The sequence below is a fragment of the Erythrolamprus reginae genome, chromosome 10 (assembly GCF_031021105.1).
Source record: "Erythrolamprus reginae isolate rEryReg1 chromosome 10, rEryReg1.hap1, whole genome shotgun sequence".
In the NCBI taxonomy this organism is placed as follows: domain Eukaryota; kingdom Metazoa; phylum Chordata; class Lepidosauria; order Squamata; family Dipsadidae; genus Erythrolamprus; species Erythrolamprus reginae.
In genome coordinates this window covers 39,567,312-39,591,079 of record NC_091959.1, presented here as the reverse complement: position 1 = coordinate 39,591,079, position 23,768 = coordinate 39,567,312, and the positions used below count along the sequence as shown (strand labels likewise).

Genomic DNA, 23,768 nt, shown 5'->3' with positions numbered 1-23,768 from the left:
CGCAGTTCACTAAATCCCAAATATGTAAGGTTCCAAGGAACGGTTTGATAGCCATTCAATTGACTACGGTCATAAGCTTGCCTTCTGGACTCAGTATGGAAAGTCAGATGACAAGCCACAGGATATGCTATTTTGGGGGATGGAGGGGAAATTTCTGGATGAGCCCCAATTCGAAGTCAAGAGATTGATTGATGACTTGGGAGGAATGAAATGTCTATGGGGTGGAGAAACCCACGAAACACATTAGAGATTATATATGAAAACAGAACCTCTCCGATCAGAGGAAAGGCAGACTGAATTGGGAACGGCCAAGAGAAGAAAAGGAGTTTTATGAAGGCTAAATCGACTGTTTTAATCAAGGATAAAAAATACAAATACACTGCTCGAAAAAAAATAAAGGGAACACTTAAACAACACAATATAACTCCCAAGTAAATCAAACTTTTGTGAAATCAAACTGTCCACTTTGGAAGCAACACTGATTGACAATCTACTTCACCTGCTGTTCCAAATGTAAAATAATGCACTTGGGGAAAAGGAATCCTCAATCTGAGTATTGTATTGGCAGTTCTGTGTTAGCAAAAACTTCAGAAGAGAAGGATTTAGGGGTAGTGATTTCTGACAGTCTCAAAATGGGTGAGCAGTGTGGTCGGGCGGTAGGAAAAGCAAGTAGGATGCTTGGCTGCATAGCTAGAGGTATAACAAGCAGGAAGAGGGAGATTGTGATCCCGCTATATAGAGCGCTGGTGAGACCCCATTTGGAATACTGTGTTCAGTTCTGGAGACCTCACCTACAAAAAGATATTGACAAAATTGAACGGGTCCAAAGACGGGCTACAAGAATGGTGGAAGGTCTTAAGCATAAAACGTATCAGGAAAGACTTCATGAACTCCATTTGTATAGTCTGGAGGACAGAAGGAAAAGGGGGGACATGATTGAAACATTTCAATATGTCAAAGGGTTAAATAAGGTTCAGGAGGGAAGTGTTTTTAATAGGAAAGTGAACACAAGAACAAGGGGACACAATCTGAAGTTAGTTGGGGGAAAGATCAAAAGCAACATGAGAAAATATTATTTTACTGAAAGAGTAGTAGATCCTTGGAACAAACTTCCAACAGACGTGGTAGATAAATCCACAGTAACTGAATTTAAACATGCCTGGGATAAACATAGATCCATCCTAAGATAAAATACAAAAAATAGTATAAGGGCAGACTAGATGGATCATGAGGTCTTATTCTGCCGTCAGTCTTCTATGTTTCTATGCTGTTGTGCACATGCAACTTTGTACAGAACGAAGTATTCAATGAGAATATTTCATCCATTCAGATCTAGGATGTGTTCTATGAATGTTTCCTTTATTTATTTGAGCAGTATACTTTTATTTCTACTTGGAAACAGCTTATGGACTTCGTGCTTGAAATGGGGGGGAAAATGAAATTTTGATTTTGGGTTTTACCGACAAGATAGATTTGAAATGGCTACTTTATATTGTTATATAAAAGTAAAAAGTTGAGGTGTGATGTTAATGCCTTATTCTACTGTGCAAAAAGGAAATCAACCCCTCCCCCTCCCTCTTTTCCCTATTCTTTCCCATATTTTACCTTTCTCCTTTTCCATACAATTTACTTTAGCGTTTTCTTTATAAACTTATTAAAAAAAACTTTTAATGCAGACAACTCCAAGACTGAAAATAAATTGTTTTTTTTTAAATTGTTCTTTTTCTTAATCCTAAATAAAACCCACGTAGCTTAAGATACGTAAGGAAAAAGTCAAACACGGAACAAACTCCACACTTTTTAAAAAGAATATTAAGAATAAATGGCACTTACGTTGGAATGTCGAAAGTAAGGATTCTCAAGTTTGGGAGCATACTTGTCAAACTGGAAAAAAGCAAAACAAGAATTTGGAGAAAAGTTGGTTGATTTGGTATAAGTCTTGGAAGGAAACTGAAGTATAACCGAACATACAGTAGGAGGATGATAGTTTGGGGTGGTTCATAAACACGGTGGAGATGGGTTCCTCTTACAGGAAGTCCTGGAGTTACGGCCACAATGGAGCTCAAAATTTATGTCGCTAAATGAACCCTTTGATAAGTGACTTTTGCCCCATTATAAGGCTTTTCTCGCCACAGTTCTTAAGTGCCGTTTGTTAAGTTAGTAACCTGGTTATTAAGTGAACGCCCATGGATTTTGCTGGTCAGAAGGACGCAAAAGTGAATCACTTGACCCCCCCTCCCACCAGGACATTGCAACGGTCATATATATATGAACCAGTTGCTAAAGGGGAAGAAAATAGAGAATAAATGGTGGTAGACCCAGGTGACAAAATTAGATTTTGAGGAGGCAGCATTAGATTAGTAGTACAGTGATCCCCCGCTCGTTGCGAGGGTTCCGTTCCAGGACCCCCCGCAACGAGCGGGTTTTCGCGAAGTAGCGCTGCGGAAGTAAAAACACCATCTGCGCATGTGCAGATGGTGTTTTAAACTTCCGCAGCGCTAGCGAGGAGCCGAAGATTGGGGGGCGGGGCGGCTGTTTTAAAACGTCGCCGCCGACATGGGGGGCTCGCTAGCACCCCCCGAACCCCCAACCCGGGTTTGGGGGGGTGCTAGCAAGCCCCCCATGTCGGCGGGGATGTTTTAAAACACCCGCGCGGCTTTCCAATGAGTCCCGAAGACAAACGCAGAAGTTTGCCGTTTGTCTTCGGGACTCATTGGAAAGCTCCGATCGTTTTAAAACAGTTGCGCCGTTCTCCGCTGACTCCGGGCGAACTTCCCCGCTTTAGGAGTCAGCGGAAAACGGCGCGCCTGCTTGGCTTCGCTCGCCGCTGCAGCCAACGCGCGCTACGATCTTCCGGGCCAGCCAGGCTCAGTCACGGAAGGCAGCTGCTTGGCCCGGGATGCTGGGCCGAGAGGAGCCGGGCTTGATCCGCTGAGCCTGGCTGGCCCGGAAGATCGTAGCGCGTGTTGGCTGCAGCGGCGAGCGAAGCCAAGCCGGCAGCAATGTCGCCGCCGCTGCAGCCAACGTGCGCTACGATCTTCCGGGCCAGCCAGGCTCAGCGGATCAAGCCCGGCTCCTCTCGGCCCAGCATCCCGGGCCAAGCGGCTGCCTTCCGTCACTGAGCCTGGCTCGCCCGGAAGATCGTAGCGCGCGTTGGCTGCAGCGGCGGCGACATTGCTGCCGGCTTGGCTTCGCTCGCCGCTGCAGCCAACGCGCGCTACGATCTTCCGGGCGAGCCAGGCTCAGTCACGGAAGGCAGCTGCTTGGCCCGGGATGCTGGGCCGAAAGGAGCCGGGCTTGAAGATCGCAGCGCGCGTTGGCTGCGGTGGCGAGGGCTTGCAATGGAGGGTGGAGGAAGCGGCCATGGGAGGGTGAGCTGCCTCAGGGAGGAGGATCGGGCAGGACCAGGTGGGGGCTGGAATTTCTCCGCTGGGAAGAAGCGGCCAGGGCGAAGGGCGGGCGAGCGGCGAAGGGCGGGTGAGCAGGTGCTGGGGAGGGCTTCTCGCCCTCCCGCCAGCAAGAGGGGGAGCGAACGGCGTGGGCAGGCGAAGGGCGGGCGAGCGGCAGCGAGGAGTTTGCGTGGGCGGTGGGGAAACTCCTCGCTGATGCCAGCAAGAGGGGGAAGACCCAGGGAAGCCGCCCAGCAGCTGATCTCCCGGTTGCCATCTACGCATGCGTGCCCATAGAAAAAACGGGCACGCATGCGTAGATGGTATTTTGACTTCCGGGTTGAAAAATCGCAAAGTACCCTGTTCGCAATGGTTGGGGACGCAATAAACAGGGGATCACTGTATATGCATAGAATAAAGAGTTATATGTATAGATATGATATAAAAAATGATGAATTTAGAAGGGACACCAATCATTAAAAGACATATGGGCATATCTTATCCGTCTGTTAAATATAAGATGAATTATGATTAGAATCACTGAAGGAAAGGTCAAGAAGGAGAAAGGGGAAGTAGAAAGGGAAGGGAGAAGAGAAGGAGTGGAGGGGAATAGGAAAGGGGAGAGAAGGAGAAAGAAAAGTAAAAGGAGGAGTTGGAGACAGAGGGAGGGGAGTGTAAAGAAATGAGGAGAAACAGACTGATAAACAGCAATATAAAATAGTGTTGGTTATGACCTATAAAGCCCTTCATGGAATCGGACCAGAATATCTCCGAGACCGCCTTCTGCTGCACGAATCCCAGCGACCGATAAGGTCCCACAGAGTTGTCCTTCTCCGGGTCCCGTCAACTAAACAATGTTGGTTGGCGGGCTCCAGGGGAAGAGCCTTCTCTGTGGCGGCCCCGACTCTCTGGAACCAACTCCCCCCAGAGATTAGAACTGCCCCCACCCTCCTTGCCTTTCGTAAACTCCTCAAAACCCACCTTTGCCGTCAGGTATGGGGGAACTGAGATATCTCCCCTGGGCCTATACAATTTATGTATGGTATTGTTTGTACGTATGTCTGCTTAATAATGGGGTTTTTAAAATATTTTAAATTGTAAATTATTAGATTTGTTATGAACTGTTTTATTCTGTTGTGAGCCGCCCCGAGTCTACGGAGAGGGGCGGCATACAAATCTAATAAATAGATAGATAGATAGATAGATAGATAAATAGGCACAAACATAGGATATTGATACATGATACATGGGGATAAAAATGTAGAATTGATATGTATGTTTTGATATGTCTTATGGTATATGCATAGATATGTACAAGGAAAATGTGGAGAGGAAAGAAATGAAAATAATAATATGACCAGTTGCCAAGCATCTGAATTTTGATCACGTGGCCGTGGGGAGCCTGCAAGTGTGAAAAACGATCCTAGGTCACTTTCTTTTCAGGGTCGTCGTGAAGTTGAATGGTCGCTAAATGAACTGTGTTTTGCTTTACCCTTTTAGCAAAGCACACAACTTCCTTTCTGATCTGGCACCCGAGGGTCAAACTCAAGGCTTAGAATTGGCCCACGGAGGCTGCCTGCCTTGCAAACAGCGAAGGACCGGCCTGCGGTGCCTCTGCCGGTGAAAACGGAACTCGGGAGGGTCATGCGCAGCTGTCCTGAGCTCTGTTTTCACTGGCGGAGGGTTCCAGGAAGCTGTCCCAGGCGAAAAACGGAGCTCAGGAGCCCGTTTTCTCTGGCGGAACGCTTGGGCCACCGACATGAGTGATGTCATGGCCACACCCATCCTGGCCACGCCCCCCAGAGATCAAACACAACCCTGATGAGGGCTCTCAATGAAATTGAGTTTGCCATCCCGATCTAGAAAATCTGTGGGACATGGGAATGAAGGTATCGGCCTAGGAGAGGGGAGACTCAGGTCTCGTCCCCCCGTCCCAGATTCTAGTCTCCCCTTTTAGCCAGAAGCTTGTTGGATGTGGGTGTATGTGTCTTTGGGACAGGCGGTCAGTCAACGGCCACAGTTCTATAACGGGTAGTCCTTGCCTTATGACCACAATTGAACCCAAAGGTCCCTTTGTGAAGCCACGATAAGAGAATTTTGTCCCATTTTACGACCATTGTTAAGTGACTTCCGGTTGTTGAGTTAGTAGACACAGTTGTTCAGTAAATCCGCTTCATCGACTTTTGTTTGTCGGAAACTTGCAACCTCCCCCCCCCAAAAACCCCCCTCTGACCCCAGCATGCTGTCCGTCACAAATATGAAGCAATTGTCTGGGGTCTGAATGTTGATCCCGTGACCTTGGAGATGTTGCAATTTTCAGCCTGAACAAAGGAGGTAGCCAAAATCAAAGATGTTTTTTTTGTGGCGGTTCAACCCGCCGGTGGATTTTTCAACCCTTTGTATTTTTATCGGGAGATTCGATCTCCCCGCCGCGCTCGGTTTGATCCGAGCACCCTCTGTCCCCCTTTAGTATTCCGATCGTGTCCCAGAGATCAATTAATCCTTAAACAGGCGGAAGAGGTCCTACCACGGGAAGCAAGGGGTCTCTCCAAAGCGGCCCTCTGCCCCAGCCGAATTGTCAGTGCTCCCTTGCGCATTCTCCACCGTGCAGGAGTGCAGATTTGCAATTGGGTTAATTACAGTGATTACTGGCGTCATGTACCCTCCAGTGTAAATACCCAGAAATTACTAAAACACATGCAGCTGGTGGATTTTTTCTTTCTCCCTGCCACCCGCTCCGGCGTTTGGATTAATAAACCCGCTGAGTGGAAGATCGGGAAAAATGGGAGATCGGACATCACAAGGAAAGACCGGGGGGGGGGCATAATTTGTGTGTGTTTGTGTGAGCGTGCATGGGGGGGGGTGTTATTTTAACGCTCTTCGCCCCACATCTGTGGGGCGTGGGTGGCGCAAAGGGATCAGGTGGTGAACGAGTTCTTAAATATCTCAGGTGGGGCCGTCTCTGCGGCGTTGTGGTTCTTGGGAGGAGGAAAGAAAAAACGGGCCTTGGGCAGCGTTCAAACACCTGAAGGCACTTGGAGGGTGGATGAAAACTCTCCTTTGTTCTTGGGTTAAGCGGATTAGTGCCGCCAAAGGCATGACAAGGCGGGAGAAGAGAGGATAAAGTGTCGTTTCCCACGGGTTGGCTCTCCCCCAAATGAAGGAGGCTGGGGGGAAAAAAATAACAATAACAATAATAATACTACTACAGGGAGTTGCAAAACTTGAAACCCTGTTTCAACACTGTTGGGAAGAAATCTTGAGCCCGACCCTAGGGCTGAGGAAGAAACCTATCGTGTTTATTTATTTACCGGGAGTCCTCGATTAATGACAATGGAGCCCAGAATTTCTATAGCTAAGCGACTCTCTTGCTTAGTCACAGAAATTTTGGGCTCCACTGTCATTAATTGAGAACTCCCAGTAATTAAATAAACACGATAGATTTTTACAGGGAACTAATGAAGGGAAGGACCGGGCTGTGTACATGTGTGATGTGATAGCAGACGTCTGGGATTTGAGGGGCTGTCTCGGAGAAGACAGGGTTGACCTATTCTGCAGAGCATCTGAAGGCAGGAGAAGAAGTAATGGGTGGAAGATCATTAAAGAGAGATCTGAGCTAGAAATAAGGAAGAGATTGGCTCAGTGGAAGGACTCGCCTCCCGAAATTGAGGCTGCTCCAAAGAAGAGATCGGACAGCTCTTTGTTTGAAACGGAATAAGGTGGTGGTGGCGAACATTTTGGGGAACCGAGTGCCCAAACTGGAATGTGCTTGGACATCAAGCTTCCTTGAAGCCCCGGAGTGCGAAAAACCACCCAGACATTCGGAAAACGGACTTCTGGTTTCCCTGTTGTGCTGTTTTTTTCGCACTTCGGGGCTTCAGGAAGCTTTGCTAAAGGCTCTGGAGGGCAAAAAACAGCACAATGGGCAAACCAGAAGTCTGTTTATGGAAACCTCCGGTCGGCCCATTTGGCCGTATTTTCACCATCCCAGGCTTCAGTGAGGCCTGTGTGCATATGCAGGGATGGGGAGATTGTGTGCATGAGCAGCGCAGGGGATTGTGCATGCATGGGGGGAAGGAAGTGATGTGGTCATGTACACATGTGCTAGTCCACACACTCACCCCCTTTTGACATGCGAATCAAAACAGGTTTGCCTTTTTGGGCAGTGATGGCGAACCTATGGCACGGGTGCCGCAGGTGGCACACGGAGCCATATCTGCTGGCACGTGAGCCATTTCCCTAGCTCAGCTCCAGTACACATGTGTGTACCGGCCAGCTGATTTTCGGCTCACACCGAGGCTCTGGGAAAACATTTTTGGCTTCCGGAGCGCCTCCAGGGAAGCTGCTGGAGTCTGAGAAGGGTAAAAAAACAGGCCTACCGGGCTCACCAGAAGTTGGGAAACGGGCTGTTTCTGGCCTCCAGAGGGCCTCCTGAGGGCAGGGGAGGGAATTTTCGCTCTCTCCAGGTATTGAATTATGGGTGTGGGCACTTGCGCGGGCAAAATTCAAAGTGTTGGTTATGACCTTTAAAGCCCTTCATGGCATCGGACCAGAATATCTCCGAGACCGCCTTCTGCTGCATGAATCCCAGCGACCGATTAGGTCCCACAGAGTGGGCCTTCTCCGGGTCCCGTCAACTAAACAATGTCGGTTGGCGGGCCCCAGGGGAAGAGCCTTCTCTGTGGCGGCCCCGACTCTCTGGAACCAGCTCCCCCCAGAGATTAGAACTGCCCCTACCCTCCTCGCCTTTCGCAAACTCCTTAAAACCCACCTTTGTCGTCAGGCATGGGGGAACTGAGATATCTCCCCCGGGCCTATACAATTTATGTATGGTATGCTTGTGTGTATGTCTGTTTAATAATGGGGTTTTTAAATATTTTATATTGTAAATTATTAGATTTGTTATAAACTGTTTTTATTGTGTTGTAAGCCGCCCCGAGTCTATGGAAAGGGGCGGCATACAAATCTAATAAATAAATGAATGAATGAATGAATGAATGAGTGAGTGAGTGAGTGAATGAATGAATGAATGAATGAATGAATAAATAAATAAATATAGTATATGCACACAAGCTTTCGGCACTCGAGGGAAAAAAGGTTTGCCATCAATGTTATAGGGTCTCCTGCTTGAAAGGAGGTGGGGTTGGACTATCTTCCAATTTTGCTATTCTGTCATTCTAAATACATAGTATTTGCTGTGATTTTATTTTTTTTTAAGTCAAAGGATGGGAGAAGTGTTCTCCCTTCCCCTCAAACATCCCCTTGAGTCAAAAGAGTCACTGTGTTTCCAACCAACAATTTGGGCCCCATTCATAACTGGCTGTGACATTTTGCGGGAAAGCAGGAAGTTGCTACTGGGTGGGCAACAGCACGCTACAAAATCCACCACCACTTCACTAGCCAGCTTCTTTGGAAGGAAATGTTAAAATAACCCGAATCTCTGAATTAGTCTTTCAGCCATGCCATAAACAAACATACGGCCACACAGCCTGGTCAGTGTTGAAAGCACAGGCACTTATTGATGGGGGAGCTTGGCTTCCTCCAGTCAAATATTAACATTCGGGAGAGAAACAAATGTTCCCGCCGCTACTGGGTGGTACCGATTTGGATAGCAATGAAGGGGAGAATATATTTCCATGGGCAGCTGAATTATTACGGTGGGAGGGGAGGCCGAACGAAAAAGGAAGGTGGCTGGTTCTGGAGTTAAGAACATTCCAAGGGGTTGTGGGTTCTTCCTGACACGCAAAATGCTTTTGGCCTTCTTCGTTTAGCTGTTCCGACTCTCACATGGCTTTGAACAAAAAAGTTGGAAGGGACCTGGAAGGTCTTCTAGTCTACTTGAGCAGAAGACCCTATGCCAGTGATGGCGAACCTTTTCCCCCTCAGGTGCCAAAAGTACGTGGGCACACACTATCATGCCTGCGCCTGGGGAGGGCAAAAATTGCCTCCCCTGCCCTCTGGAGGCCAGAAACAGCCCATTCCCAACTTCCAGTGGGCTCTGTAGGCCCATTTTTCACCCTCCCCAGGTTCCAGAGGCTTCCTTCCAAAAATACCCTCCTCCATCCCCCTGGAGGCCCTCCAAAAGCCGAAAATGCCCTCCCAGAGCCTCAGTACGAGCCAAAAATCAGCTGGCTGGTGCTAGGGCAACAGCTCGTGTGCCGGCAGATACGGTTCCGCCTGCCCCCTGTGGCACCCGTGCCGTAGGTTAGCCATCACTGCCCTATACCGAGGGTGTCAATCTCAATTTCATTGAGGGCTGTTGTGTTTGACATCAGGAGGCGGGGGGAGGTTGGAGTGGGCGTGGCCAGCTCAATGTCACTCAATGTCAGCGGCGCCTGTGGTGGCCCGAGTGCTCTGCCAGCAAAAAACAGGCTCCTGAACTCGGCTGCAGTGCAAACCTTGGCCAGCGAAAACGGAGCTTGGGCAGACCTGTGAGCAGCTCTCCCGAGGCCTGTTTTCACCGGCAGACGCACCGCAGGCTAGTCCTTTGATGTTTCCAGGGTGGTTCCCCAGGCCAGATCTAAGCACCCCAAGGGCTGGATCCGGGCGCCCAGGCCTCGAGTTTGACACTCCTGCCCCTATAAAATTTCAGACAAAATTTGAAAACCTGCAGCAATGGAGCACCCACAACTTTGTTCCACTGGTTAATTGTTCTCAACTGTCAGGAAATTCCTCCTTCGTTCTCCTGTAGGTTGCTTCTCTCCTTGATTCGTTGCCACTCGTCGCTTCTTGTCCTGCCTTCGGGAGAACAAGTCGGTGCCCTCTATTTTGTGGCAGCCCCTCAAATATGGGAACACTTGCTATCATGTCACACCAGCAGAAGTGGGTTCCTACCGGAACGGTAAAGGACACCACACCAGTAGCAAAATTTGAGCTGCGTGTGCAGCTTTAGGTGTCTTGCATGCGCATATCCAGGGTGGTTTTGCTTCTGTGCATGCGCAGGAAGCAAAAATCTTGCGAGGGGACGTGCAGAAGCAATAAAATTGCCAAAATCGCATGCGTAGAAGCAAAAAAACAGGCTGGGACACGTGTGCAACACAACTAAAGCTCCATGCGCAGTACACCGGTAGGGGAAACCTGCCCCTGCACACCACGTGTCAGACTAGACCAGTGAGGGTGAACCTTTTTTTCCTCGGGTGCTGAAAGAGCGTGGGCGCGCTCTATTGCGCATGCCCGAGTGCCCACACTCATAATTCAATGCCTGGGGAGGGCAAAACCAGCTTCTCTTACCTCCACCCCTGGAGGCCCTCTGGAGGCTGGAAATGGCCTGTCTTCCAACTTCTGGTGGGCCCAGTAGGCTCGTGTTTTGCCCTCTCCAGGCTCCAAAGGCTTCTCTGGAGCTACGGGAGGGTAAAACCGCCTCCTGAAGGCTCTCTGGATGCCAAAAATGCCCTCCATAGCCTTTATGTGAGCTAACAATCAGCTGGCCGGCACACACATGCATGTTGGAGCTGAGCTAGGGCAACGGCTTGCGTGCCAGCAGATATGGCTCTGTGTGCCACCTGCTATAGATTCGCCATCACTGGACTAGACATATCTAAACGCCCACGTCTGCCTTAGGAGTAAATCTTGAGACCACTCCCCTCCCCTCCTGCCTGCAAAGGGATAAAATAAAGATAACAACTAAGAAGCAGCAGTAGCAAATTACCCTACATTTGTTTGTGGCAAAAGGCTGCAACCGCAACCTTGTCTTAAAAGCAACCCATGCTTTGGCAGAAGGGGAACAGTTTGTCACATCCTTCAGGGACAACCAGAGGTGTTTCTATTTATACACATATTTGGGGAGGTGCAGAGTGAAACTTCTGGGGGCAGGCTGGGCGGGTAAGGAGTGATTGGGTGCTGATGGGTGTGTTGGGGAGTGTGTTGGTGCTGATGGAACTCCGCTCTCAGCATCGGCACCAGACTGAGCGAGCTGCCAGTCTCGTCTGCAAATCTGAATCAAAAAACCGATTGTTCAGTTCTTGTCTAAGTAGTTAGTGATCTAGAAGAGCAGGGAGAATGAAAGAGACAGAGAGAGAGAAAGAGAGAGGGGAGGGAAGAGAGAGAGAGAAAAGGAAGGAAGGAAGGAAGGAAGAAGAAAGAAAGAAGGAAGGAAGAAAGAAGAAAAGAAGGAAGGAAAGAAAGAAAGAAAGAAAGAAGGAAGGAAAGAAAGAAGGAAGGAAGGAAGGAAAGAAGGAAGAAAGAAAGAAAGAAAGAAAGAAGGAAGGAAGGAAGGAAAGAAGGAAGAAAGAAAGAAAGAAAGGAAGGAAGGAAGAAAGGAAAGAAAGAAAGAAGGAAAGAAGGAAGGAAAGAAGGAAGGAAGAAAGAAAGAAAGAAGGAAGGAAAGAAAGAAGGAAGAAAGAAAGGAAGGAAGGAAGAAAGGAAAGAAAGAAAGAAGGAAGGAAAGAATGAAGACACCAGGGCCCAACAGCCTGTGAGTTCCACACACATTTAAAAAACAACCCATAGAGGTAAAATAATTCAAAATATTCACCTGGCATTCCCTATTTCTGCACGTCATGCTGTGATGGTTTTCTACGTGAGAACTCATTGGTGGAGGTAAGAGAGACGCCTGTGACAATGTACCAATCAGAATCCCCGAATGAGGCTGGCAATACATGATTGGTTGGTTGAATGATATCAACAGGCTGGTATCTAAAGAGCAAGAGAGAATACAATGAGTGACCACAGTAGAAAACATTGGGGGGGGGGAGAGGCATGTAGCAAACATTCGGCCCCTTCCCACCGCCACTGACCAAACCGAGAGACCCTGCAGGTCATGCCTGATATCTTGCTTGCAGGAGAACAATTTGGGAGGCGAGAGAAGGGTAAGCCAACCACGTCTCCATCTCTTCTTCCAACCCCACCAGCGTTTCTGGAGGAACTTCATGCATGCAATGAATAAGAGGTTGGACCTTAAAGGTCTACGTGGTTCCTCCAGGGTTGGTTTCAGATTGTGGGAGAGATAACGCTGCATGGGTGAAGCCCCATCAACCATATTATGTTTCGTGCCTTAACGAAAACAACTAAGGAATGGCTTTTCGTGTCTTTTTCTCGCAGGGGACTTCCCAAACCCATATTCAACCCCACTCCCACGAAACCCTTGCATTCCAATCTTTTCAAAGCCACCCTTTTAAAACCCTTCAAGATCATGCAAAGCCAATATTGCAAGTCCCGTTGAAACAGAGGTCTTGAGAATCACCCTCCCAAAGTGATGGATAAAAGCCGTTAAAATTCCTCAAAACCTGCTTGAACCTTGGAAAATCAGATTTTTTACATTCCTGGGAATACCCGGTTTGAAATATTAACATGATGTGAACTTGGGTTGGAATGAGGTTGTTCCTAAGCCTCCTTCTGGACAACCTGGACCAGGGATAGGCAAAGTTGGCTCTTCTATGACTTGTGGACTTCAATTCCCACAATTCCTGAGCCAACCGTGCTAGCTCAGGAATTCTGGGAGTTGAAGTCCACATGCTATAGAAGAGCCAACTTTGCCTACCCCTGATCTGGACAATCAATTATATGAGCCATGGTGGCACAGTGGTTAGAGTGCAGGACTGCAAGCTGCTTCTGCTGACTGCTGGCTGTAGTTCACCAGTTCAAATCTCACCACCGGCTCAAGTTTGACTCAGCCTTCCATCCTTCTGAGGTGGGTAAAATGAGGACCCAACTTGGGGGCAATATGCTGACTCTGTAAATGGCTCAGAAAGGACTGTTAAGCACTGTGAAGCAGTATATAAGTATAAATGCTATTACTAATCTCATTTCTTGAATTTTATTCCCCCAAAAGTGATCCACCCATGTGGATTTGAAGCGTCAGATCGTAGCAACAGACAAACACCAGAGGCCTTGAATGGCGCATTGGAGTCGAATTCAATTATTTAGACTGGGCTAGAACCAATTCTCAGGACCTTCCTTGCTACAGCAGTGTTGGGAGATTTGAGGAGGTGAAAGAGGAAACGGGCTTATTATTAAAGTGGCAAAATTTGGTGAGTACCTTAATTAGTAGCAGCTTTGCAGGGTTCTAGCCTGAGAACTTGGTCCTCCCCTGCTGTCTGACCCATAATTCAGTGCTAGGATCCCTGAGCTCCACGAAACAAAGGGGGCGTCATACTCAATCTTATTCAGGAAGGGAAACTCTGACAAATGGGTTTGATCAGCCTCTATCTCAGAATTTCGGTTCAAAGAGCTCATCTTCTCTCTTAAATGGGTTCCACCAGTTTTTTTTTCAATGGAGGTCAGACAGAACCCTCTTAACTGTTCCTCGTCACCCAACACTTGAGTTGTCCTGGTGTTGTGGTTAGCTCTGGCCCAGCTCCTGCCCCAAGGACTGTGGATGTGGGGGAGACATCCACATGCTGCAGGCCTGTTTTGCCCCCGGTGGAATCTGCTGATGAAGGCTCCTCTGACCAAGAAGACATGAGTGACAGGGAGGAGGAGAGTGTGGCAGACAGCTCAGAAGGAGATTAATTCTCTAGCTCCTCCTTGGATTCGGAACAAGAGTTAATGATACAGCCACGCATGCAGAGAGCGATGCATAGGCAACAACAACTGAGAGATTATTATCAAAGAAAATGAGGCCATCTGTGGTTGGGTGGGGCTGTGGTAATTAGTGAGGCTGCTATAAATAGCAGCCTGTGGGTTTGGCCATTGTGGAGGATTATCTGATCATTGTGTTTCATGCCTGCTTTGCTGACTTTGACCTTTTGTGTGCTGATTTTCCCCCGCTTTGAAACTAAACCAGAGCAAAGTGTGTTTCACTTTGTGAAAGAAGAAGGACTGTGAATTGCTTCACAGCTGCAAGTTAAGTATCACAGAACTGATAAGGGACTTGTACAAATTACCAGTTTGTTTGGAGACGAGTGCTCTTTGCTATACCAAAAGAGGGCTTGGTTTAAGTGAATTTTCATTATAAAGACCATTGTTTTGAATTTTCAAACGTGTGTGTGTCTGAAATTTGTACCTGTGAATTTTTGGGAGGAGTCTACCAGAGAGCCCGACAGAACACCTACTGAATAAGGTTCTGAGAAGCAGCTCTGGATGAGCCAATTCAATTTTTCTGACTTAAAGTCTTCGGAACCGAAGGCAAAGTTACATTTTTTCCAGAAGACAGTTCCTACGGAGATAGAAGCTACAGAAGTTCAGCCTACCATACCACGGCAGTCGCTTTCTCCTCTTATTTCCTATCTGATGAATTTAATAAAAAAAAAAACTCCCAAGGAGGACAGGAGAGAACCAAAAAGCCTCATTGCTATTAGTGGTTATAGCTCTCTCTCTCTGCCAACCTCCTCTTTCTCGCTTCTTAACTAGCTTTGCATTGGAAATAGGAGAAGGTGTTGGCATACCTGTGCAGTTACTTTAATCACCGTGCAATTTCGTTTTCTTTCTTTGCTCTACACAATCTCTCTCTTTTTTTCCCCCCATTGGTGTTTTAGGGTTGCTTTGTGTGTGTGTGTATTTGCTTTGTGTGTGTGTGTATTTCACCATTAATCCGAATGGGTGAATTATAGAGTCAAAGGTCAGATCAAAAAGGGGCTTTTAACAGGCAGAAATCCACCAGAGATGCCACTGCTAAAGGAACAGGCATCAAGTAATGGGAAAGTATAAAAGGAGATGTTTCGGGGTGCCAGGAGCACTGAAATGAATCCATACTTCAGAATAAGCAGAGGAAGTTTCAAATCTTCCAAATTGTTGTGGTTAGCTCTGGCCCAGCTCCTGCCCCAAGGACTGTGGATGTGGGGGAGACATCCACATGCTGCAGGCCTGTTTTGCCCCCGGTGGAATCTGATGATGAAGGCTCCTCTGACCAAGAAGACATGAGTGACAGGGAGGAGGAGAGTGTGGCAGACAGCTCAGAAGGAGATCAATTATCTAGCTCCTCCTTGGATTCAGAACAAGAGTTAATGATACAGCCACACATGCGGAGAGCGATGCATAGGCAACAACAACTGAGAGATTATTATCAAAGAATATGAGGCCACCTGTGGTTGGGTGGGGCTGTGGTGATTAGTGAGGCTGCTATAAATAGCAGCCTGCGGGTTTGGCCATTGTGGAGGATTATCTGATCCTTGTGTTTTGTGACTGCTTTTCTGATTTTGACCTTTTGTGTGCTGAGTTTTCCCCACTTTGAAACTAAACCATGGCAAAGTGTGTTTCACTTTGTGAAAGAAGGACCGTGAATTGCCTCACAGCTGCAAGCTAAGTATCACAGAACTGATAAGGGACTTGTATAAATTACCAGTTTGTTTGGAGACCAGTGCTCTTTGCTATACCAAAAGAGGGCTTAGATTAAGGGAATTTCCATTATAAAGAACATTGTTTTGGATTTTCAAACGTGTGTGTGCCTGAAATTTGTACCTGTGAACTTTTGGGAGGATTCTACCAGAGAGCCCGACAGAACACGAATGAAAAATAAATAAAAGTTCTGTTTCCTCCAGGAATCCTGCTTTATAAAAAGGAGCATGTGCCCCAAATCTGGAACATGGGGAAATAACATTATTTGCATGGCTGGATGTTTATTGCCTATGTTTATTCGTCTTGTGGAGGAAGGACAGCTGTCTACCAAGACGATTCCCCCCCCCCACATTTCCTAGTTTAGCCGTGCTTCATAGGTAGGCTCAACCCTGCATTTTTTCTCTTGTCCTACTAAGGACAAGCAATGCCATTTGCATACGTTGATTAATTCCCAACTGTGAATGTTATGGAGGAATTGGTTTTGCATCCATAAATGAATAACGATGAGCGCTGGGTCTCTTTATTTTCCCATAGTGATGGCCCATAAAATCAGTGTTTTCTGGAAGAATTTTGCAGCGGAGAAGGTATTATCAAAAAAGGGACATGCGGTTAAGGCTTAAAAAAAAATAATAATAATCCATCTACTATTAAGGATGAAACTCGCATGTTCGGTACGACAGGGGAATTCTATGAAAACTGGCGCCTCCGTCTCAAATCTTTTCCAGTTCGGTTCTTTCCACATATGCTAGCACTTCGTGGCTCAATCCCAATTCCCATCTTGGCTAGGAAGTTCCCCACATCTGGAGGATATCAGATTTGATTCACTTCTATTTTATAATTCCACGGGGCTAAACATTTCTCTGCCCCAGAAGAACATGGCTATTTATTTGGGGCATAGGGTTGAGGCTCACATGCACAAAAAGGATGGACAATATTTTAACTCAAAGACAGATAACGTTTTTGAACCGCTGTGGGGTTTTTTACTTCTGTTCAAAGAAAGTTGAGTATCAACCCTGAAGCGAGCCTGGCTGACGTCATCTTTGTGGCTTCATGGTTGCCACAAGGCAGAAGAGGAGGACAGGGAGGGGAAAAAATAGGTAGCTGGGTTTTGCAATCAAAACAAAAAGTTTCCCTGTGGGAACCAAGGTCAAGAAGACTAGGGAGAGGAGGAGTGGAGTAACCAAGCAACCTGCAAACACCTCTATTGGACAACGTGATTGATGACTTGGGAAAAACAGGGAAAGTTTCACTTTTTAATTAGGGGAAAGTGGGAACTTTCAGAGTCGGTTTTCACCAGTTGGTGCCAATATGATGTATCCAATAAATCTGTGCATTACTTGAAACACTGATGTTGGGTTTAAAACTCAAAAGAGGCCCTCGTTTCTCCTTTTGTTTTTCCTGTCTGGTTTTGATTTTTGCTACTGCAGGAGAAGGAGTGGCAGAATCTGAGGGCGGAGTGAAAAGGGGGATCGGTCTAGAATCCCTATGTAGTCACAAGCGAACAACCTCCCTTGAATTCCGTTGACCCCCATCTAACTCCTAGCAGAAGCTGAGAAGATTCCCGTTCTCAATTCCTGGCACGAGTTGAGAAGATTCCTGTGCCTGGTCTTTGAGCAATAAAATAGTTCAATTGGACCTTCGTATATGGAAGGTGGATCTTTTGCGCCCAAAGGTTAGCTACATGCTTGGATTGAGGACTGAATCGTGTACCTCTTTTCAAAGGGGTGGCGAACGTCTCTTTAGGGGAGAAGCCCAAAAAAGCAGGTGGAACTTACCTGCAGGGTGTCCTGGGATCACAAGGCTGTTGGTGGGCAAGGCTGGAGGTGGGGGGCGGCAGCGTGGGAGGGGTGGCGAACATGGCCGGATGATGCTGATGTTGGGACTGCGATCGGAGAGGGAAGTGCGAAGCAGCAAGGTTGGAGATGGAAAGGGGCACCACGGGACCGGAGGAATGGTGCGGTGGGATTTGTGGGGAGAGAGAAAGGTGCTTGGGGAGGCTAATGCTCGTGGCGCTGCTGGCGCTGCTGCTTCTGCTGTGAAGAGAAACAGAAGAGATGGGGTGGGGGAGACAGAGAGAGAAAGAGAGAGAGAGAGAGAGAGAAAGAAAGGAGGAGAAGGAGAACATGGTTAGAGAAGGACCAAGCAGTCTATGAAATAACACCATAATTCTTGAAAGCATCCCAGCTTCCTATCCCCAAGATAACAATGTTTTTGCAATGTGTAGACTAGCCTTCTTCTCTTGACTTGAGGTTCTTCAAAATTAGAACTTCTGGACACTGTTGTTCCAGAACACACAGAGAAATGCTCCTTCTGGCAACTGAATTAGGTCCAGAAGTAGCTGGATGATCTTAAGTCTCTACTTCCTTGAACGTTCCTCCCAGTTTGATGCATCTGAGATCCACTCACTAGTCCCAGCTTGACGTTCTTCATGATATTTTATCCTCTATTCTGGTTAACCATGATGTTCTGAGGCAGAGGTCTTCAAACTTGGCAATTTTAAGACTCGTGGACTTCAATTCCCAGACTTCTCCAGCTGGGAGATTCTGGGAATTGAAGTCCACAAGTCTTAAAGTTGCCAAGTTTGGGGAGCCTTCTTCTGAGATCTTCCCTGAAGAACCGAATGAGAAATATCCTCCACAGCTTTTGGTCATAAGAGCAGTACTTCTCCTTGGTAATTGCCTCCTCTACCTTAATCATGTCCCCCACATAACTGACCCAACAGGATTTGAAAGAACCTGGAGGAACTCCTCTTAATGCTGTCAAAACCCATCTGATTTTCAATGTGGATGGAGATGGAGAAGGGTTTGCAAATGATAGAAACATTTCATTGCCATACTCCTGCTCTTATAAACTCTGAAGGATTTTGGATAGGAATCCAGAAAATGATTGTGGTGGAACCACTGGCTGGAGGCCCTGATTAGGGGAGTTAAAAGACATTCCAGCTTTGAGTTGATACGGGGAAGGAAATGTTTGAAGTCAAATCCTTAGGTCTATCTGTGCCTTTCCTAAGGGAAAGCAAACAGCCTGATGAATTTGTTGCAAACTGGTGGATCAGTGTCGGTTGGCGGGGCCCAGGGGAAGAGCCTTCTCTGTGGCGGCCCCGACCCTCTGGAACCAACTCCCCCCCAGAGATTAGAATAGCCCCCACCCTCCTTGCCTTTCGTAAGCTCCTCAAAACCTACCTCTGCCGTCAGGCATGGGGGAATTAAGATAATCTTTCCCCCTAGGCTTCTACAATTTATGCATGGTATGTTTGTATGTATGATTGGTTTTATAACGAGGGTTTTTAACTGTTGTAATATTGGATTTTTACATTCTATTTTTTTGTCACTGTTGTTAGCCGCCCCGAGTCTACGGAGAGGGGCGGCATACAAATCCAATCAATCAATAACTAACTAACTAACTAACTAACTAACTAACTAACTAACTAACTAACTAAACTAAACAACCAACCAACCAACCAAATAAATAAATAAATAAACAAACAAACAAACAAACAAACAAATAAATAAATGGCTCTCTGTCGCCAGCACTACCGATGCACTACTGGTGGCGGGTGTGGGTGCATCTGGCACCCACAAAATTCGGTTTCCTGCGCATACGCAAAAGCCGAATGTCGCACGAGGATGCTCATGCCCGTGAGATTCCACCAATTTTCATCAATTGCTTCGGTGCATGTGCGGAAGCAAATAAATGTGGAAAATCGGCAAGCGTCCTGCGCATGAGCAGAAGCTGAATCTCGCACCAACAAATGTGCCCTCCCACTGATCAGCTGTTGTTATTGTTCCACTACAACCAGCTGGTGTGAGATTTTTCCAACTGGGATTACGTACCTGACCACTCCAGCTGCAGCCCACTACTGACAACAACAAAGAAACGTATCTGATCCTTTCTCTCCTTGAGTTGGGTGCCATATTGAAAACACACAAACACAAATACAGTGGTACCTCTATCTAAGGTAAAAGAATCTTTGGGGTAACCATTTCCCGGAAGACTGCATACTGCACGAGTCAAAAAGAGGGTTGTGAAAATACAGTGGTACCTCTACTTAAGAACGCCTCTACTTACAAACTCTTCTAGATAAGAACTGGGTGTTCAAGATTTTTTTTGCCTCTTCTCAAGAACCATTTTCCACTTACAAACCTGAGCCTCCGAAACTGTAACCGGAAAAGGCAGGGAGAAGCCTCCGTAGGGCCTCTCTAGGAATCTCCTGAGAGGAAACAGGGCCGGAAAAGGTGGGGAGAAGCTTCTATGGGGCCTCTCTAGGAATCTCCTTGGAGGAAACAGGGCCGGAAAAGGCAGGGAGACGCCTCTGTGGGGCCTCTCTAGGAATCTCCTGGGAGGAAACAGGGCAGGAAAAGGTGGGGCGAAGCTTCCATGGCGCCTCTCTAGGAATCTCCTTGGAGGAAACAGGGCCGGAAAAGGTGGGGAGAAGCCTCCATGGGGCCTCTCTAGGAATCTCCTGGGAGGAAACAGGGCCTCCACCCTCCATGTGGTTTCCCCAATCGCACACATTATTTGCTTTTACATAGATTCCTATGGGAAAAATGGCTTCTTTTTACAAACTTTTCTACTTAAGAACCTGGTCACGGAACGAATTAAGTTCGTAAGTAGAGGTACCACTGTACACAGACACAGAAAGGCTGCAGAGAAGAGAGCCTTCCAGTCCTCACCTGATATTATTGATTCCGTTGTGGGCCACTTGGTGATGAACTTGGTAACCGAGAGGAGGGGGGATATGACTCGGCAGTTGTGTCCGAAGCTCAGGCAACAACTGAGGTTGCGACTGCGGGCGAGGCTGAGGTTGCGACTGAGGCCGAGGCTGGGGCTGAGGGGTGAGCCTCGGAGGTGCTGGTGGTGGGATCGACGGCTCCTTTTTCAAGAGCGGGCTAGCCCGAGTGCTTGAGGTGGGTACAGAAGAGCTGGATGTCACAATTGCTGCAGGAGGTGGAGGACTGGAGAGGGGCAGAACGAACGTCAGGTCTGTGTTGAGTTCCTGGCTGCGTTCTAGCCCGGAGACTTTAGGGAGGTTTCCTGCTTTTGTTTCAGCCTTGTCATTCGAGGTTGGACCTAAAACAACAAAAGAGGATAAAAGCAAAATTTACATGTGTTCTGTCTGGGTCACTCCGAAAGCTATGACCTACCCAAAAAGATAAGCCAGACACACCGGTTGAATCCAAACACAGTTTTATAATGGTAAAGAGAAAAGAAGCCAACAGAAAATGTCCTTACAGGTCAGGAAAGCACTGGAACTCCAAAAAGATACATGAAAGCAATTGTTCATACAGAAAAACAGGATCCTTAATGCCAAATGAGGCTGTTGAGCTAACAGACACAAACCTCCCACCGGTCTTCAAGACTGCTGGGCCACGAGCCAGGAACAAAAACGCTGAGAGAAAATGCAGATAACACCAACTCCTCTTTGATAACACTCCACGCTGCTGAAATGGTTCTCATGCCTTATAAACCCTTCCCTGCTAATGAGGACCAGACCCAACCCCCTGGTGCTCCTCATTAAGTGCTGATAATATCTATGCAGTTGAGTTCTCCTTTGAGCTATGCGTCTCTGCCGCATACTAATGATAGCTTGTGCTTCGTCATCCAGGGACTCCAGGGAATCCAGAGAATCAAAGCTACTTGCTTGAGATAGCCCTTCCCCAGGGCTCCCAGGCCTTGCTTCATCTTCACTTTCTTGACTGCTGTCTTCACTGTCCGGCTGCAAAGAACTCTCCCCTCCGCTCTCAGACTCCCCCGGGCATGGAGCCAGCAGAGACGTAGCTGGTCTTTGATCTGGCTCAGGCTGAACCACAACAACATGCAAGGTTTATCTTAGCTCAAGGAAGGAAAGCCGTGGCTGGAGGAACCCCTGGCTGGGAATGAAGTCCAACTCATGTGGAAAACAACCCACTATTCAAACAAGGTTATTTATCTTCTGTTGTTATTATTGTTCCACTACAACCAATCATGGGCACTGTTCCCTCTAAGGTGCGTGGCTGCGCACCCAGCAACGACCTGCCATGCAGTGTTTTCCAATGCTGTGCAGGAGCTGGGCACCATTTCTCCCTGCCTGACGGCTACTCTCGCTCCTTGGTGGGGGCCACAGCCCACATGTGGCCCAGGAAGGAAGAGGCTCTGGAGCCACAGCCCACACGTGGCCCAGGAAGGAAGAGGCTCAGGGAGCCCCCACTCACCATCCCCGCGGTCCCCCTGGGAGGAAGTCAAGACAGAGAGAGGTAAAGAGAGAGACTTGGTCATAGGAGTGGACAAGGAAGACAGGGAGAAAGGCAGACAGGCACAGGGCTGCAGAGTCCTGCATGCGCAGAAGCAAAAATACCGACAAAAATAACTGAAATCTCGCTTGTGCTCATGAGATTTCACAGGTTTTTTTTTTGCCATTTTTTGTTGTCTGTGTACGCGCAAAAATATTGGCAAAATAGCTCAAATCTCAAATCTTGGGGTGATGAGGTTTTAATATGCCATTCAGAGTGTGTAAATTAATTAATTACATCACATCCGGAATTGACCGGAAGAAATAAATGTTTTGAAGAAATGTTTTTCTTCAAAGTGCTAGAAACAATATGGAGGCGTATGCCGTTTCTCTGGATAAGTGAGTTTTTATATTGCATGATAAACTATTTTTTTAATAGCGTGAACCTGAACCAGAGATAAGAAGATGTTTTGAAGTAAACAGCCTATTATTTTAGAAAGAATTATAACTTCATAGTTTAGTCTGTGAGATTGGAATGCATTTTGGGTGACGGAGCTGTAAATGACGACATCCAATACATGTTGTTTTAAAAATTACAAGCCTCTAAAGCTTGTATTTGTTGTGGTTAGCTCTGGCCCAGCTCCTGCCCCAAGGACTGTGGATGTGGGGAGACATCCACATGCTGCAGGCCTGTTTTGCCCCCGGTGGAATCTGCTGATGAAGGCTCCTCTGACCAAGAAGACATGAGTGACGGGGAGGAGGAGAGTGTGGCAGACAGCTCAGAAGGAGATCGATTATCTAGCTCCTCCTTGGATTCAGAACAAGAGTTAATGATACAGCCGCGCATGCGGAGATCGATGCATAGGCAGCAACAACTGAGAGATTATTATCAAAGAAAATGAGGCCACCTGTGGTTGGGTGGGGCTGTGGTGATTAGTGAGGCTGCTATTGGCCATTGTGGAGGATTATCTGATCATTGGGTTTCGTGACTGCTTTACTGACTTTGGCCTTTTGTGTGCTGATTTTCCCCCGCTTTGAAACTAAACCAGAGCAAAGTGTGTTTCACTTTGTGAAAGAAGAAGGACTGTGAATTGCCTCACAGCTGCAAGCTAAGTATCTCAGAACTGATAAGGGACTTGTACATATTACCAGTTTGTTTGGAGACGAGTGCTCTTTGCTATTCCAAAAGAGGGCTTAGTTTAAGTGAACTTTCCTTATAAAGAACATTGTTTTCAATTTTCATACGTGTGTGTGTCTGAAATTTGTACCTGTGAATTTTTGGGAGGAGTCTACCAGAGAGCCTGACAGAACAGTATTATTGGGGCAGCCAGCCAGATCCCAGTCCAGGTCCAGAACAAAGGTTGACTCAGCCTTCCCTCCTCCCAAAGGTTGGTAAAATGAGGACCCAGATTGTCGGGGGGGGGGGGGGGGAAGGCCGACTCTGTAAACCACTTAGAGAGGATTGTAAAAGCACCATGAAGCGGTATATAAGTCTAAGCGCTATTGCTGCAGAACAGGGAAAGCTTCCAAAAGCTTTGTTTACATTTGGCAAGCCAAGATCCTTTTTATTTTTATTAGGTCAACGTGAACCTCTTTTCAAAAGAGTTTTTGGGCCAATTTGCTGTTAACTACATAAAGATAAATCACCTAACAGATGGTCTTTCCCCCTTTTCTATCACTATAGTTGGGAAGAGGTCCAATGATGATTGGCACTCTTACACGTCTTCGAGGCTTTAAAAAAAAATTATCTTTTTTTAACATGTCCAGAGCTACTGGTTCCACCTTGGCATTTGATGGTCCCAATTCTACATTCCTGATTTCCAGCCCAGTCCAAAAGAAGCTGGCAACTGAACGGAAACCCTGCAAAGGCAGACGCAACTGTTTATTTCCCTCCCAAGTTCTAGAGTAGTTAATTTCCATCGCAATAATACACTTGAGCTAATTTGCCAAAGACTCAG

At 47.2% G+C, this 23,768-nt stretch overlaps 1 protein-coding gene across 1 annotated transcript in view; it reads right to left on the bottom strand.

Moving 5' to 3' along the window:
- Window positions 1-23,768, bottom strand: part of FBRSL1 (fibrosin like 1) — a 499,240-nt gene that overhangs the window by 36,854 nt on the left and 438,618 nt on the right. Inside the window, 5 exon segments of the mRNA XM_070762728.1 lie at window positions 1,834-1,884; window positions 11,863-12,023; window positions 17,378-17,435; window positions 17,437-17,635; window positions 20,276-20,672. Of these exon segments, the coding sequence (XP_070618829.1) occupies window positions 1,834-1,884; window positions 11,863-12,023; window positions 17,378-17,435; window positions 17,437-17,635; window positions 20,276-20,672 (866 nt within the window).